Source organism: Oncorhynchus clarkii, chromosome 25 (genome assembly GCF_045791955.1).
Source record: "Oncorhynchus clarkii lewisi isolate Uvic-CL-2024 chromosome 25, UVic_Ocla_1.0, whole genome shotgun sequence".
Lineage (NCBI taxonomy): Eukaryota > Metazoa > Chordata > Actinopteri > Salmoniformes > Salmonidae > Oncorhynchus > Oncorhynchus clarkii.
In genome coordinates this window covers 17,475,119-17,489,578 of record NC_092171.1, presented here as the reverse complement: position 1 = coordinate 17,489,578, position 14,460 = coordinate 17,475,119, and the positions used below count along the sequence as shown (strand labels likewise).

The 14,460-nt window shown below is 42.3% G+C and overlaps 1 protein-coding gene across 2 annotated transcripts in view; it reads right to left on the bottom strand.

Annotated features, from left to right (window-relative positions):
* LOC139384057 (dnaJ homolog subfamily C member 17-like) overlaps positions 1-14,460 on the bottom strand; it is a 491,465-nt gene that overhangs the window by 475,678 nt on the left and 1,327 nt on the right. For both annotated transcript variants that reach the window (XM_071128694.1, XM_071128693.1), the window contains exons 2-6: positions 3,684-3,753; positions 2,008-2,066; positions 1,805-1,892; positions 1,605-1,681; positions 498-624 (exon numbers count right to left, since the gene is read on the bottom strand). In XM_071128694.1, the coding sequence (XP_070984795.1) occupies positions 498-624; positions 1,605-1,681; positions 1,805-1,892; positions 2,008-2,066; positions 3,684-3,753 (421 nt within the window). The remainder of the gene's footprint in view (positions 1-497; positions 625-1,604; positions 1,682-1,804; positions 1,893-2,007; positions 2,067-3,683; positions 3,754-14,460) is intronic.

Here is a 14,460-nt window from a genome sequence, read left to right as displayed (position 1 = left end):
CCAAGGATGAACCAGACTTGTGGAGGTCTGATTTCTTTTGACTTTCCCATGATGTCAAACAAAGAGGCACTGAGTTTGAAGGTAGGCCTTGAAATACATCCACAGGTACACCTCCATTTGACTCAAATTATGTCAATTAGCCTATCAGAAGTTTCTAAAGCCACAACATCATTTTCAGGAATTTTCCAAGCTGTTTAACTTAGTGTAATAATCTGTCTGTAAACAATTGTTGGAAAAATTACTTGTGTCATACACAAAGTAGATGTCCTAACCAACTTGCCAAAACTATAGTTTGTTAACAAGAAATTGAACAAGTTTTAATGACTCCAACCTAAGTAAATGTAAACTTCCGAACTTCAACTGTGTGTGTGTGTGTGTGTGTGTGTGTGTGTGTGTGTGTGTGTGTGTGTGTGTGTGTGTGTGTGTGTGTGTGTGTATATATACATTATATATATATATATATATATATATATATATAGTGTGGTTGAGTGCAGTACCTGTAGATGTGTAGTCTGATGTGCCTGTGTGGTGGAGCTGTGTCTCTCTCTCCCTCTGGATCTGTTCCTTGATCAGCCTCTGTTCCTCCTGCAGCTGCCTGGAGCCCTCCTCCCTCAGACGGGCAATCTGACAGAACAATAACCCCAGGGTTAACAAGGAACATCATTCTCCCAAGGATGGTTTCTGGGCCGATATTCACAAAACGTCTTAAGAGTACCAGTGATAAACTAGGATAAGTTATTTTTATTTTTATTTTTTATTCTTAGAAAGACCAGGTACGGTGCAGTACCACCAGCTCAATAGAATACTACCACCTACTGGTGATCACTCCCAGTCAGTCAGTCACAACACACACGGCCCATTCCTACATGCATTTAACAGGCTGAGTGCAAGTCATCATGACTCACATGAAAAGCATCCCAAACCTTTTATTTACCATTGACTTTATGAGCAAAGTGTATCAAGTCATGCAATGTTGCCTAATGAAAATAATAATGATATGGCAAGGAATGAAAACGCTTCTATGGCCTCCTGAGTGGTGCAGCGGTCTAAGGCCTTGCATAGCAGTGCTAGAGGCGTCACTACAGACCCGGGTTCGATCCCGGGCGGTATCACAACCGGCCATGATTGGGTGAGGGAAAAAAAGAGATTGGGAGAGGGAAAAAAATAATAATAAATAGTAGTAAACAGGTTTCGTGAGATATGGCTTCAGCTTTGTTGTTTGCCCACGTCTTTAGTGAATTTCAAGGTCAATCAAGGGAAACACGTGAAAGTGTGCGTTATAATAACAGTGGTAGGCTCAACTGTTTGAGAGGGTGTGGGGGCCGAGAATAGAGAGATGGCTGTGTGTGTTACCTTCACTAAGCCAGTGATTGGAACAGCTGTACTCTGGGGCTGACTGTGTGCGATGCAGCATTCAGGAGGTTGAGCAGGTGAGCTGAGCATGTGTTGTATATTCTGATTCATCCACCCTCCAGGATGCCGATTGTTTTAGCCACCTAACTGTGCGTAGATGAGGGATTGGCATTCAAGTGAAACGTGCCTGTATGATCTGTTCTACGGTCAGAGTAGGAAACTAGGATGCTGTGGAGTTGTATCTCTCTTACCTCCTCCTCTAGAGTTCTGGTGTTTTGGAACTGTTCTGCACTATGGGCCTCAGCCTGGCGTTCTCTGGCCTCCAAGTCTGTGAAAATCACACACACACACACACACACACACACACACACACACACACATCATCCTAAATCGCCAGTTTTGTGAAACTGAGGGAAGTGCTTGTTGAGATGGCACAGGTTTGAGGGCTCACCTAGCTTGATCTTCCTCCTCTTAGCATCTAGCTTGTTATTCCTCTCCTCCGCATGTTTCTTGGCAGCGCAGATCTTATCGTAAGCAGCCTGACACAGAAGAGAGGAGGACAGTCTGATGTGATGAACAGTTGGAGAGAAGAGAGAAAAAGGGCCTGGGGGGGTATGGATGATGGGTGAGTATCAGACATACAGAGAGTCTTACCCTGGCAGCAGCATCAGTCAGCACCTCTAGGGCCTGGGACAGCTGGTGGAAGAGATCAGCTGGGGAGGAAACACAAAGGACACTCATGTTCTAGAGATAATAAATACTGTACAGTACATCGAAACATACACTCTTTCATAGTCCTGCTCAGTGGGGACTTAAGACGTGGTTAAGGGGACCATAGTGCATGTGTAGAATGTTAGCTTTAAAAAACAGCAACCAAATGGGACAAAGGTTAACAACGCAAGGTAATGATACCTTAGTGAGCTGCTAACACGCGAGGGGAGGTGAGAGGGGAGGAGGAGAGAGGGAGAGACCAGGGGGGCTGTGCGTTGCGTGTGGAGGAGAGGACCAAAATGAGGCAAGGTTCAAAAAACGAGCAGGCGTGTGCTCTGTGATGTCTCCTTGCCAACGCAGGACCCGGGGCTGACATAAACGGAGACATTTCCTGCGTTAAAATGTGCCTGGAGTCTCACGAAACCTGGTTCCCCAATGATCCACTCGCACTTTTCCCACATAAATCCACCCAGACCTCTCAATCCATCTCCCATTTGCGAGCCCTACGGGGCCACAGGGGCAATCACAAGTACCACACAAATCCCTGGCGCTCGCCTCTATCCACCCCCCCCAGCACCGCAAACCCCCAGCTCATAACAGCCCCACTACTGCACGCTTAAATCACTCACTTATGGGAGTTTTTTTCTTCTATCTAACGGACCTCTACTGTTACTCCCTGTGAGAAAAGCAGCACACAAACAGAAGGCTAGAGACTGTGGTGGAAGCGGACGGGTCAAGTTACCTACGCACATGGAGCAGAGCTGGCTGAATGAAAGCCTGCTGGAGTGCAACATTGGCCGGAGCAGCTCAGACTATTACAGCACAGGGGGTGCAATATGGGGGGGTGGAACTTGACCCCCCCCCCCATCCCTTGGGGCTACAGTCTCGGGGCTCTTAACCTCTCGTGCGAGTGGGTAAATCAGTGCATGTGATGTGAAAGAGAACATTCTTCAACCTCTCCTTTTCATTTCTGGTAAATTTCATCATTTTATTCCACTCAGCCCCCCCATTACCCCTTTGTTTCCCATTTTTGACTTAATCAGGGATAGTAAGAGGAGTCCAGCAACCGCACAAACCTCACTTTTAAACATGCCTTACGACGGGCCTTTGCCACAGTGATTTTTTTCCCCTGGCGCAGAATTATACTGAAACTTCCGAAACTGGTTGTTGACGTTTGTTGGCGACAAGCCGCGTAGTGCCAAAGGAGCTGACTGGAGAAATGCTAGTCATGCTGTCTGGCTGGGGCTGGCCCGCATGGCTGGAGGGCTGGAGGGCTTGTGGGAAGCCTTTGCTCTGGTTAGCCATGGAGGTCCATCTGGCAGCAAGGTCAGACTCTAGAGGGTTTCGTGGAGGAGATGTCAGCATGTAATGTTGTGGGTTAGGAGAGGAGATGCAAGCATGGTGCCTGTTGACAGGGCCACACTGCACATGAATACCCATGTTAACCTCCCAGTCATACAAGACACCAAACACACTATATTCTCTCAGCGTGTGTCAGGTCACAATGATGGACGTAGCTAGTGTCGATGGAGTTCAGGTTTTACAATCTGCTACAGATGCAGAAGGCCGATATACGAGGTGAGGAGAAACGGACATCGTGCAATGTCATTTTCATTCACCTGCTTTTGGGTTGTCTGGGTTCTTGTCTGGATGGCATGTCAAGGCCTTCTGTCGGTAGGCTTTCTTGATCTACAGAAAAAAAAGGGGAGAATGAAATCAGAGTCAGAGTGTTTACTCTTTTAGTATGCATGGACTTAGGTCAGCACATTGTTATTCACATTATGTCCCAGTTCACTATGTTCAGTTGTCTATTGAAACCAATAAACTAGAAGGGCCAGAGCCTCCATCACTGTGTTGTTATTAACTGCCCCCAGAGTGGATTCATATTTTTGTAGATGCATGCAGCTAGTTCTTCATTTTGTGTACCTTGGTTGGACTTTGTGGTAGAGACTGTACTATGTTGTTGTTTCGAAAGAATGCCTTCAGGGTTGTTTTTACTGAATATGCCAAACCGCTGTATGCATCTTGCCAATCTAGAATCTCTGAAATATATTTCCAACACGATTATTGTTTTTCATGCCATCACTGGCCCGAAAAGTGAAATGTGTATAAAAAATGATGGTCTCCTGGAAACATAACGAAAATATGAGTAGAAGTTTGATATGACGGTACAGGGGGTGAAAATGGGTTTAGTAGTTGATAGGGAGTTTAGGCTCTGTTTCACTGGGGCCACATCTTGACTGCTGTCACCTTAATGCTGACAAAACTTTTTCAAGAAAGATAAATATGGATTGACAGCAGAGGAAAGAAATTACAATAACACACAAACAGTGTACCATTGTCAGTCACTAAATTGGGATGGCAGCCATTAATATCTTGTGTCTCAAGCCAAAACATTTTAAAATATCAGTGACAAACTTTGGAGCATTGTAAATCTTAAAAATCAGGTTTTAGTCCGTTTCTTTTTTTTTTTTACTCAGTTGTTCTCTGGAATGTTAACCGCATTTCTTGGGTCCTTCTGGGCGAGTTAATGACAACGTGTTTTTCATTAGGCGATGTCTACTCCTCCAGAGAGGAAGCAGGACCCATTGAGAGAGAAAGCAGCTTTTCAAACCGCTCCTCTATGCCCAATGAAGACCTCACGTCCTAATCAGCCCTGCCAGCATTCTGCATGCTTTCACCTCCCCCTTTCTAGTGATGCGGGAAAAATCAATAGTTACATTTCGCAAATTATATTGATACTTTGACTGCAAATATTTGTTTTGTTGCTAGGTAGCATTAGTTAGTGCTAGTCAGCAGTATCTGTGCCAAAACTCTGGTATTTTTCATCTTATAGCTTGTTCTACATCTTCTTCACGTGAGCCAACATGTTTTCAGCACTTATTTCCTTGACTGATCAAAACTAATTTTCTCATGCTCTCTCGTCTCTCTGCAGCAGACATATGGGGGGCAATATGTTTGGAACATCAAATCGCAATATAATTGCAGTATCGAATCGCAAAAAATCGTGAGAATCTCAATATACATTGTATCAGCAGCTAAGTATCAGTAGCCTAGTGGTTAGAGCGTTGGGCCAGATCGAATCCCCGAGCTGACAAGGTAGAAATCTGTCATTCTGCCCCTGAACAAGGCAGTTAACCCACTGTTCCTAGGCCGTCATTGTAAATAAGAATTTGTTCATAGCCGACTTGCCTAGTTAAATAAAAGTTACATTTAAAAAAAAACAAATCATGATAAGGTCGTATTGTGAGGTCCCTGGATATTCCCAGCCCCCCCCCCCCCCCCCCCTCTTTCACCACAACCTCATCTCTTCCGTGCTGCCAATCAATCAGAACCTGTCCATTACAACTGGATAGATCTGTTCTGTTTTGCATTGGACACCATCAACTCCGGGCAACGGTTGCATTTTTTTTGCACTATTGGATCTGAGGAATGTGCCAAAACAGACAGCGCAGACCGACTGACTGACTGGCTGTTAGTGAACTGAAGAGGATGTGGTAATGCATCAGCAGTCAGAGAAGACATTTTAACTATCTGGGGATGAGCCTATCCTGGTCTAAAGTAGTCTGGTCTGGACCTGGTGTGCTGTACAGAGAGGGATAGACAGGGTGGGATCGCTCTGTGAGGCTACACATTATTACAGCCCTTCACTCAGAGAGCTTCCTACATAGAATAACATTCAGGTCAGTAGAACTATTTCAAGCAGCAACGCTTCCCCCTCAGCCTCCTACCACCTCTCATCTCTACTATCCAGTCACTTTCTGCTCTGCTGCATTTCTTGTCTCACCTCTCCTGGACCACCTAATCCTACTCAGTCTCTTCTCATAGTCCCCCCCCTCCCCCCGATCAGGTGGACCACTTCTTGACCAGCGACCCCTCTCATCTCTCACGTCATGAGAAGCTCCTGAGTTACGCAGCACTGCCACTGCCCAAGAGAAACACATCAGCCGGTTGAGAGGTCAGGTCGTGACCTCAACTCACATAGTGGCTTTGGCCAACACCAGACCAATCTGATAAGTTTACATGTCTCTGTCATTTTGTAAGGTCAAAGTAGGTTTCTCCAGCTGCCCGGACACCTACCGAGCTCTTGAACAAGAGCAACCTGTCATCAAGCAAGCTGTGCTGAAAAACATCCACGCTAGTAATTGTAACACCATCAGTAAATAAAATCTCTCAGAATGGTTACCTCACCTCCCTTTAACAAGCTCCACAGAGGCCCTTATTCTCATCGCCTTGAGAAGAACTGGGCTCAGGGGCTGGAGGATGGGGTGGGGGAGCGATCCCCTCTGTGTTAATAACAGCCTATTTGGTAAATGCGTGCAAGCACTCCAACAGCAGAAGGACACCCCCTTGGGGATTACTGACTGTGGGTTTCATAGTGCTGTGCTCGGCACTGGGGCTCCATAAGACAAGCCAGTCCAGTGCCAGGTGCCCCCCCCCACTCTGCCCCATCTCCCTCATCTACTGCTGGCAAGTGAATACTGCTCCCGTAGCCCTGAATTTAGTTAAATACATCATTGGTCCCATCACTGATGTAACACGCAAGCCCCAATTGAGGTAGACCCAGGGTCATCTGTACATGCCAATGTGGCAACTTTAGAGTGAGCTAATTCAGTGATAAGGGAAAGTAGAAATCTCAGGTCGGGACAGGTCCTCTTGAGGGAGGAGAATCAATAACAGTGGCAACTACAGGTCTACTACTCATTACTGTTTTTCCAGTGCTGGATATCTTAAATAAATTATGAGAATGAGACTTCTTAAAGGAGCAATTAACCATAAGACTAACAGGGCACGGTGAGGACAGCCCAGTACATCACTGGGGCCAAGCTCCCTGCCATCCAGGACCTCTATATAAGATGGTATCAGAGCAAGGCCTGAGAAAATTGCCAAAGACTCCAACCACCTAAGTCATAGACCGTTCACTGCTACCGTCCAGCTCAGAGACGGCTTCTACCCCCAAGCCATACGACTGCTAAATAGCCATAAGACTGCTAAATTGTTAAGGGTAATTGCACCATGACGGATTTTTCACTTAAAATGTAGGCCAAACAAAAAACATTGATTTAATTTTACAAAAAAACATTTAGTGGAAGAACTGCGCAGATGCAAATTTTGATAACAGAATTTCAGTAAAATCTCCCTCCGTTTTTTGCTATTATTTTAATGAACTCTGCCCCCAAACAAAAACAAGAAGTTAAAGATGCACTAAAATGTTAATAGTTCTCCTAATTTCAAGTATAGTGTATAAAATCATTGTACCATCTAAACTAGAGGTCGACCGATTAATCAGAATGGCCGATTACTAGGGGCCGATTTCAAGTTTTCATAACAATCGGAGATCGGTATTTTTGGACACCGATTTGGACAAAAATATTTGTATTTGTATATATAAATATATAGAAAATATATATATAAAAAAAAAAAAAAAAATTTTTCACCTTTATTTAACTAGGCAAGTCAGTTAAGAACGCATTCTTATTTTCAATGACGGCCTAGGAACGGTGGGTTAACTGCCTGTTCAGGGGCAGAACGACAGATGTTTACCTTGTCAGCTTGGGGATTCAATCTTGCAACCTTTCAGTTAACTAGTCCAATGCTCTAACCACCTGATTACATTGATTGAATCCCCGAGCTGACAAGGTAAAAATCTGTTATTCTGCCCCTGAACGAGGCAGTTAACCCACCGTTCCTAGGCCGTCATTGAAAATAAGAATGTGTTCTTAACTGACTTGCCAAGTTAAATAAAGATTAAATAAAGGTGTAAAAAAAAAAAAGTTAAATACATATTTTTTTTTTTACAAAATTGGCCAAATCGGTGTCCAAACATACAGAGTTAACTAGTCCAATGCTCTAACCACTTGATTACATTGCACTCCACGAGGAGCCTGTCTGTTACGCTAATGCAGTAAGCCAAGGTAAGTTGCTAGCTAGCATTAAACTTCTTAGAAAAAACAATCAAATCAATCATAATCACAAGTTAACTACACATGGTTGATATTACTAGTTTATCTAGCGTGTCCTGCGTTGCATATAATCGATGCGGTGCGTATTCGCAAAAAAGGACTGTCATTGCTCCAATGTGTACCTAACCATAAACATCAATGCCTTTCTTAAAATCAATACACAGAAGTAGATATTTTTAAACCTGCATATTTAGCTAAAAGAAATCCAGGTTAGCAGGCAATATTAACCAGGTGAAATTGTGTCACTTCTCTTGTGTTCATTGCACGCAGGGTCAGGGCATATGCAACAGTTTGGGCCGCCTGGCTCGTTGCGAACTAATTTGCCAGAATTTTACGTAATTATGACATAACATTGAAGGTTGTGGAATGTAACAGGAATATTTAGACTTATGGATGCCACCCATTAGATAAAATATGGAACGGTTCCGTATTTCACTCAATTAATAAACGTCTTGTTTTCGAGATGATAGTTTCCGGATTCGACCATATTAAATGGCCTAAGGCTCGTATTTCTGTGTATTATTATGTTATAACTAAGTCTATGATATAGCAGTCTGACTGAGCGATGGTAGGCAGCAGCAGGCTCGTAAGCATTCATTCAAACAGCACTTTCATGCGTTTGCCAGCAGCTCTTCGCAATGCTTCAAGCATTGAGCTGTTTATGACTTTAAGCCTATCAACTCCCGAGATTAGGCTGGTGTAGGAGTGGGACGGAAGCTATACTGTTACACTGGCAATACTAAAGTGCCTATAAGAACATCCAATAGTCAAAGGTTAATGAAATACAAATGGTATAGAGGGAAATAGTCCTATAATTCCTATAATAACTACAACCTAAAACTTCTTACCTGGGAATATTGAAGACTCATGTGAAAAGGAACCACCAGCTTTCATATGTTCTCATGCAAGGTACTTAAACGTTAGCTTTCTTACATGGCATATATTGCACTTTTACTTTCTTCTTTCTTTGCATTATTTAAACCAAATTGAACATTTTCATTATTTATTTGAGGCTAAATTGATTTTATTGATGTAATATATTAAGTTAAAATAAATGTTCATTCAGTATTGTTGTAATTGTCATTATTACAAATATATATATATTTTTTTATTATTATAAATCGGACGATTAATCGGTATCGGCTTTTTTGGTCCTCTAATAATCGGTATCAGTGTTGAAAAATCATAATCGGTTGACTTCTAATCTAAACCACTGTGAAATATATTTTCCATATACCAAAATATTGTATTTCAGCTGTTTGAAGCTGGTGTACAAAACCGAAAGTAAAAGATGCAAAAACTGAACTTAAAAAACAGGAAGCTAAGAAATAGCACACATAGAACAGATCTACCGCTTCTTAGACTTGCTTTCAATAACTTACATTTCTATATGAATTTGATCAGGTCGCCCAAAAAAGTACATATTGCAGCTTTAAGATACTTGAATAACGCAACACGGCATGTAGAAATTTTGAAACTTAATTACTGTTTTGCCAAAATGTCCATTACAGGCTAGAACACTTTACAAAGCAAGAGGATAAAGCTAGCTTCCAACTTTGCACGCTAACTTTCCAAGCTAACTTACAGCTGAAGCTAAGATCAATTTACTACACTAGTACCTTGTTTGTGATATGCTAACTATAACGCAAAATATTGATGATTACAAAGCTGATTGTGACCAAAAACGTCTCCCGCCTCACGTCACTCCCAGTCAAGATCATCTTTGCTCGAGCCTCAAACTGTGAGTGAGATAGCACGCACATTTATAAAATAAGAGATTGCTTCTTCTATGCAAATGTTGTTGATCAGTACAATAAAATAAGTCCCAAATGGAGGGGACACAGATTGTTTTTCATCTGTAGCCCCGTGAAATCAGCCAAAACAATCTCAATAACTCAGTGCACGCACACACTCCTATTGAATATTAATTCACCTGTATTGTGAATAGCCCTAGGCGACATCTTGATTTGTCCAGTTTATCAATAGAGACCGACCATTCAAATCAATTATTACCTTTATGTCGATAGATAGACTTTTTAAATATTTTTTTATATTTTTTTTACCAAACTGACTGCATGATTGTATAATTGAAACATTAATGCATACATACAAAAATCAAACATTTAAAATGTGATGATATGGAACTCAAACGATCTGTCTGGATAAAGTGCCATTCTGGGAGTTAGGCTTATTGGCCTTTTTTTGCCGTGGTACCGTTTTGGTATCGAGTATCATGATACTAAACCTACTGTAGTATCGGTATCAAAGTCAAAATTCAGGTATTGTGACTATACTACTGACTAAACTTGTGAACCCAATTGTGGTTTGTGACTACAATGATTTCCCATTGTAGCAAATTCAATTGCAGAAATGACATTACTGATTTAGAAATTAAGAATTTAAAGTTTTAATCATTTAATAATTTAAAATATATATATATATATATATATATTAGTAAAAACAATAACTATGATAAGTCTACTTTTACTTTGTTACTTCTGTGAACTTTAATTAACCTCCCTCATGAGGGAGAGAAATTAGAAAATATCTTTAAAATGTGGGTTTTTGGTAACTGAATTGTTGTTTTCTAAGACCCCTTTTCCATCTGTTTGACCAGAAATCAAATCCTTTGTCTATTCCTTATTTTTAGGATGGATAATGGTTCTCTCTTATCTTTCATTTGACACCCAATTTAACAGGCTCCTATGAACTTCATGTTGGTGCTCATGGGTAATTTTACGTGGAAATTTGTTTAATTAAATGGTTACCCGGACTATCTGCACTGACCCTATCTTGCACTGAGTCCATGCACACTCACAAGACTATACATGACTATAAAAACACTCACTACACTGACACTCTCACACAGAACCCACACACATTCACAAACACTGCATACGCACGCACACACACACACACTTTTAAACTCATATACTGCTGCCTAGTTACTTTACCCTGCCTTCATGCACATATCTACCTCAAATACCTCGTACCTCTGTACATTGATCTGGTACTGGTATTCCCTGTATATAACGCCATTTTTGTGTGACTATTTTTCGACTCTGCATCGTTAGGAAGGGCTCGTAACCATCACTTCACAGTAACATCTACACCTGTCGTATTCGGGCATGTGACATAAAATGTCATTTGATAATCAAGCCCATCCCTCCCTCCTTAGCAGTGGGCTACTTACTTACAATACCAGCAGGCAAACAGTAGCCTAATGGTTGGTGCCTGGTGAAATCAGGCTCTCTCTGCCACCCGCTGCCTGCCACAGTCTTTACTGCATGCCCACATCTTGTACTCATTACCCGTCTGTAGTACCTATTACAGCTGACAACTGGCCCCAACACAGCCACAGCAGGACCCCAACAGGACCCACATGGGTGGCTGATTAACTACCTGCTCTGCAATTGGGCCATCCTCCTAAATTACACTCATCTGGCATTATTAGAAAATTATCCACTGGAGAAAACACATGCAAGGAAGAAAGAGAGAGAGAAAAGGAGAGAGGGAGTGAAAGAAGGAGAAGGGAGTGGTGCAGGGGGAGAAAGAAAAGGAAATTATAAAATATGTACAGAGGTCGGGGGTACAGTGCCTTGCGAAAGTATTCGGCCCCCTTGAACTTTGCGACCTTTTGCCACATTTCAGGCTTCAAACATAAAGATATAAAACTGTATTTTTTTTAAAGAATCAACAACAAGTGGGACACAATCATGAAGTGGAACAACATTTATTGGATATTTCAAACTTTTTTAACAAATCAAAAACTGAAAAATTGGGCGTGCAAAATTATTCAGCCCCCTTAAGTTAATACTTTGTAGTGCCACCTTTTGCTGCGATTACAGCTGTAAATCGCTTGGCGTATGTCTCTATCAGTTTTGCACATCGAGAGACTGACATTTTTTCCCATTCCTCCTTGCAAAACAGCTCGAGCTCAGTGAGGTTGGATGGAGAGCATTTGTGAACAGCAGTTTTCAGTTCTTTCCACAGATTCTCGATTGGATTCAGGTCTGGACTTTGACTTGGCCATTCTAACACCTGGATATGTTTATTTTTGAACCATTCCATTGTAGATTTTGCTTTATGTTTTGGATCATTGTCTTGTTGGAAGACAAATCTCCGTCCCAGTCTCAGGTCTTTTGCAGACTCCATCAGGTTTTCTTCCAGAATGGTCCTGTATTTGGCTCCATCCATCTTCCCATCAATTTTAACCATCTTCCCTGTCCCTGCTGAAGAAAAGCAGGCCCAAACCATGATGCTGCCACCACCATGTTTGACAGTGGGGATGGTGTGAGCTGTGTTGCTTTTACGCCAAACATAACGTTTTGCATTGTTGCCAAAAAGTTCAATTTTGGTTTCATCTGACCAGAGCACCTTCTTGGTGTGTCTCCCAGGTGGCTTGTGGCTTGTGGCAAACTTTAAACGACACTTTTTATGGATATCTTTAAGAAATGGCTTTCTTCTTGCCACTCTTCCATAAAGGCCAGATTTGTGCAATATACGACTGATTGTTGTCCTATGGACAGAGTCTCCCACCTCAGCTGTAGATCTCTGCAGTTCATCCAGAGTGATCATGGGCCTCTTGGCTGCATCTCTGATCAGTCTTCTCCTTGTATGAGCTGAAAGTTTAGAGGGACGGCCAGGTCTTGGTAGATTTGCAGTGGTCTGATACTCCTTCCATTTCAATATTATCGCTTGCACAGTGCTCCTTGGGATGTTTAAAGCTTGGGAAATCTTTTTGTATTCACATCCGGCTTTAAACTTCTTCACAACAGTATCTCGGACCTGCCTGGTGTGTTCCTTGTTCTTCATGATGCTCTCTGCGCTTTTAACGGACCTCTGAGACTATCACAGTGCAGGTGCATTTATACGGAGACTTGATTACACACAGGTGGATTGTATTTATCATCATTAGTCATTTAGGTCAACATTGGATCATTCAGAGATCCTCACTGAAATTCTGGAGAGAGTTTGCTGCACTGAAAGTAAAGGGGCTGAATAATTTTGCACGCCCAATTCTTCAGTTTTTGATTTGTTAAAAAAGTTTGAAATATCCAATAAATGTCGTTCCACTTCATGATTGTGTCCCACTTGTTGTTGATTCTTCACAAAAAAATACAGTTTTATATCTTTATGTTTGAAGCCTGAAATGTGGCAAAAGGTCGCAAAGTTCAAGGGGGCCGAATACTTTCGCAAGGCACTGTATAAAGCGGAACGTGTGTGTGTGTCTACTAAGATGTAATTGCGGTTCAGCTTCCAAAATGCGCCCTGAGCTGAGCATAACTCGCCTGACAGGAACATTTGTTTGGGACAGTGATACAATTATCATGAGTGGGGCCTGCCAAGGGCCAGCTGAGTTACTCACCTGCCCGAGGAAAGTGTCTTCTGAATGGATGCAGGCAGGCAGCAGAGTGCAACGGTAGGATGCACAGTGAAACGCAGCCAGCCTGGCAGGGGGTCACTCTATTCAGTCCCACAGCTAGCTAAGCTACAGTACCATGAGCTGTTTTAGCCACTGAGGCCTAACATTACTACAGTCAGGGAGGCAGAAACGAAGAGTAATGAGAAGGAGAGGAAGGAGCTCCACATGTAAACGCTGCGCTGTCATGATAAAGTCCATAAAGACATCTGCGGGTGAATAATGTCTGCACATAACTCAGATATATGTAGACACAATCTATCCGTCTTAAACAGTCACACTATAGGTAGGCTATATAGTGCTTTATTAGCCAAAAGAAATAGCACCAGGCAGCCACATTGCTGAATCTTATTTAATTTTTTGGTGCCTAAACTGTGTTCGGTCTATTCCCTTCCTCTGTAAAACAGCCACTTCTTTATCCCTGCTGATATGCAGGAGAATGTGGCTGAAAAGTGATAACTGGCCTGTTTAACTGTCAGCTACAGGAGAACTCTGTGGCAAAAATAACTCCAGATAATGATTCACTAAGTGATGTGCATAAACCACAGGTTCCAAGCCACCAGCTCCCTAACTAAAATATCTGCAATCCAAAATGAGAGGAATTTCAAAACCAGAGATAACGACAGAGGTAATTCAAACCAGGAGGAGTAACAGGAAGCCGAGATTCATCAGGGAATGGTTTACAAGCTGTTGCTAAGTCCACATTAACATGATCTTGAAAGAGTATTTCCTCTCTCAATGATAAACAGCAGTCCTCCTGGTGTAACAGTGGGAGAAAACAACTGTGACATCTGACTTGGTTTCACAAATTCTACCAGTCCCCACACACACTGGTGTATGCACTACTGCTCACTATCTTTCCTGACCATCAGCAAACCTCACAAAACTCAGCTCCCCATTTCAGGGACTCTTTCTGGCCAAGCCACAACCACTAACTTCCCTAAAATGCTCATCTGAGGTGGATGAGACTTTGAAATCCAATTAAGAAATGTAATTCTTCCCACAATTTGA